Source organism: Diadema antillarum, unplaced genomic scaffold (assembly GCF_040938485.1).
Source record: "Diadema antillarum isolate AM-2024a unplaced genomic scaffold, OU_Dant_1.0 scf00000004, whole genome shotgun sequence".
NCBI lineage: Eukaryota > Metazoa > Echinodermata > Echinoidea > Diadematoida > Diadematidae > Diadema > Diadema antillarum.
In genome coordinates this window covers 894,098-897,268 of record NW_027270893.1, presented here as the reverse complement: position 1 = coordinate 897,268, position 3,171 = coordinate 894,098, and the positions used below count along the sequence as shown (strand labels likewise).

The window sequence follows — 3,171 nt, the reverse complement described above, 5'->3', positions numbered from 1 at the left end:
ATGTTGATGTCATTGATAAAACTTCACCATCAAACTATTGCTTGTTTGATTTTCAATCATTCAAGCCAAGTTGAACATCAAGTAGAATCATACTTAAACTTTTCTAATCAACAGCAAGTCCAAGTCAGCCTTAGAGAGGTACATTAGATCAGCTTTCCCGCATTCTGGGCCAGTCGTATTTTTCTGCTAATTCTACAGGATTCTGATTGAAGTTAGCCATGGTTAGGTTCGCACCTCGTACTGTGCAATCCAGATAAAGATATGATCCCTTCCCTCACAACAAACACATATACCGGCTCTGTCTTTATAGTTTTTGTGTGTTTGAACATAAAAGCGATTTCTGGGGTAAACTGTCAATGACAGACATTTTTTGGGCTCTTTCCCCGAACTCCTCGGAGCTAGTCATTGTCGTCCGCCTCAGCCCTCTTCCTCTTCCTGTGGTTGGAAACCATGTCCGAGGCGCTGATCTTGGCGATTCGCCTCGTCTCCCACTTCTGGAAGCTCTGCAGACTGGACTGTCCGGCCCGGTAGATTGACCGCTCAGTCTCATCCATCTTGCTGGTCAAGCGGTTGTTGTCCTCGTGCGAGGCGTTCTGCGACCCGTCCATTACCTTGCGGAAGCGGCCGACATAGGTCTGTGTAAGAGTGATGACACCGTATATCAGAAACTAAAACAAATGCACAAAAGGCTACAAATATCACAAGCTCCTGTGTTGTGGATTGTTGTTTGCATGTCTACATTATAGTTCTAGTCACTGCCTTTGAGGAAAAAAAAAAAAAAAAACTTGTGGGAAATATTAGTCGGGGGAGGGACACATTACAGAAATCTCTTGCCTATCCTAAATAGTACAGATTTCTAGATCTAGGCATATACATTAAAGCAAGCAGCCCATAATTTGATCCATAACACAGTCTAAAATTCGACCACTGGTTACATTCAAAACCTCCTATGCTTTTGCGCACGGCCAAATTTTGGCGTGGGAGGTCAAACCTGGTAGAACATCTAGACTCTACTGGTTTTAAATAGCCTGTCTAGGACCCTAGACCCTATATAGCCCTACTTCATTATTTTGCCCTTTTGGTTTTGGTAATTTCAAACCAAGCAGAATCCAGTGCGGTGGCAGATCCGGGGGGGGAGGCACGGCACTGGGCACACCCTCCTTTATTTTTTGTTAAAATAATAAAAAGAAAAAGAAAGAAAAATGAACGCGGGCGCATGTGCCCCCTTTATTTTTTTATTTTGTGTCCCACCGCCCCCCCCCCCTCCTTCCTTTCGTAATTCATCATGGATCTGCCCCTCCCTGCAGCGTGACTTTGTTTCATTACACAAACAGCTGTGTAAGGACTGTAATTTTTTTAATTTATGAGTTCACTTTCAAACACAAAACAGAGGAAAAGTAAGTGAAAGGTTTTCTTTAAGATAAAAGTATGGAACATTTTTAAAGGTAGGGTGAAACAACAAATGCTTGTGATTTTTGTTGTCTGTCTTCTGTTTGTTCACTATTTATTGTCAACAAACTACACTGTAGAAAAAAAAAAAACTACGCTCTACTCACTTCTATCAGGGACTTGGCTATGTCTTCTGATTCTGGAAAGTCAAAGCTGATGATTTTCGTTCCAAACGCGTAATAATACGGCCCCATCTTGTGCAAGTCCACAACATTGGCGTCGGCACTTGTGATCTGTCTGTAAGAACCGCGGTACGACTTCGGCGGCTCTACGGAGACTATCCTCCTCCGCCGCCCGTGCAGCCCCGTCACGAGCCAGTAGGGGAGGTCCAGTTTCGTGCCAGCCCGTATGTGTTCGCCATCCGACCCGGGATTCAAAAATCCCAGACGATAAAGTGGGAGTTCTACCTTGGTTGGAACCTTCTCGTGGGAAGCAAGGATATCGCTGATATCATAGTAGTTATCTGCATGATTATTGTACCGCGTATACGCCATAATCTGTCCAAAAATATTGTCAAGTCAAGAATGTTGGCAGTAGCACAACGGTACAAATTTCGCGCGATGTCTCAAGCTATGGTAGCCGAAAATGACTAATAATCCTTGACATTTCCTGTTGCAACATGAGCCATGGATGTTACTCTTCTTCATGACAAAATCACTGGTAAATGTTGTGTTACATCATTTGAAAAGACAGACAATTTCCTGTCCACATTTTGTTTCGTTTACCAAAGTATCGTGGGTAAAGCACGGCCACTAATCGAGACTGTTTCTTTTGAAAACGATTTAAAGATTAGCAGATTAGGAGCCTATGTTAAATTTCCAAGTTTAAATCCGAAGACGTAAACAATGTACAATTGTATTGGGATTACCATTATTTTTTTTTCAAGAATCCTTGTGCTACTTTTCATGTCATGATTGAGAGCTAGTATCGTTGTTGTTGTTGTTGTTGTTGTTGTTGTTGTTGTTGATGATAACCCAACTGCTGTTGACAAATCTCTGTATATCCAAGTAGTAATTTGTATAATGATGAGGATATGAATGCCTAGAAAAATACGAAGAAGCATACGAAATGATATCCATAAATAGTACCAGAGTTTAAAAACAGAATATAGTGTACCTACGTAGTGATTGAATTTAGATGACGTTAGAAACTGTTGGTCCACATTTTCTAAAGTTGCGTTTCACGGCGCACTGGATGGGCCTATTCATTTCAATTTAATTCATTTCTCTTCATCCCTTTTTCCCCCCAACAAAATAGGGGCCTATAACATAGTCACTTGATATTGCGGCGGAAACTGCCGCTTATTTCGCATATATATGTATATATATATATATATATATATATATATATATATATATATATATATATATATCTAGGAAAGACTCTCTCTCGTTGCGTTGTTGCCTCTAGTAAATTTTCCTCCCCCTGCCCCCCCCCCCCCCCCCCCCCCCAGTTTCCCGCTATATGTATTTACGAGCGGGTTCAAGAAGCTATATGCAACTCATCAAAGTAAGACCATTATTATATACTTTCATTGTTATACGTGTTATGTGATGGAATAATGATGTAGTGAGTATTCAACAAAACTAACAACTCACGCAGCTTGTAAAAAGGGGGACACAAATCTTCACAAAGTGCATTAGTTTCGTTTATAAATCAGAGAAGGTGACAAGCTTGGGCGTTGACCTAGCGTGTGCACTATCTCAAACATGTCGTTTCCAC

The 3,171-nt window shown here is 41.2% G+C and overlaps 1 protein-coding gene across 1 annotated transcript; it reads right to left on the bottom strand.

Annotated features, from left to right (window-relative positions):
* Positions 1 to 231: 231 nt before the first annotated feature.
* On the bottom strand, positions 232 to 1,943 carry LOC139744253 (DNA replication complex GINS protein PSF3-like). The gene is made up of 2 exons (XM_071654724.1): positions 1,557 to 1,943; positions 232 to 635 (listed from the first exon to the last, which is right to left on the bottom strand). The coding sequence occupies exons 1-2, from the start codon at positions 1,941 to 1,943 to the stop codon at positions 399 to 401; spliced, it is 624 nt and encodes a 207-aa protein (XP_071510825.1). The 3' UTR covers positions 232 to 398.
* Between the last annotated feature and the right edge of the window lie 1,228 nt (positions 1,944 to 3,171).

Bases quoted from the DNA above. Each gene is read 5' to 3' on its own strand.
- LOC139744253 (XM_071654724.1), bottom strand. From the start codon at position 1,943: ATGGCGTATACGCGGTACAATAATCATGCAGATAACTACTATGATATC. The intron at 636-1,556 runs GTGAGTAGAGCG...ACTCTTACACAG, and splicing joins TAGCCAAGTCCCTGATAGAA to ACCTATGTCGGCCGCTTCCG.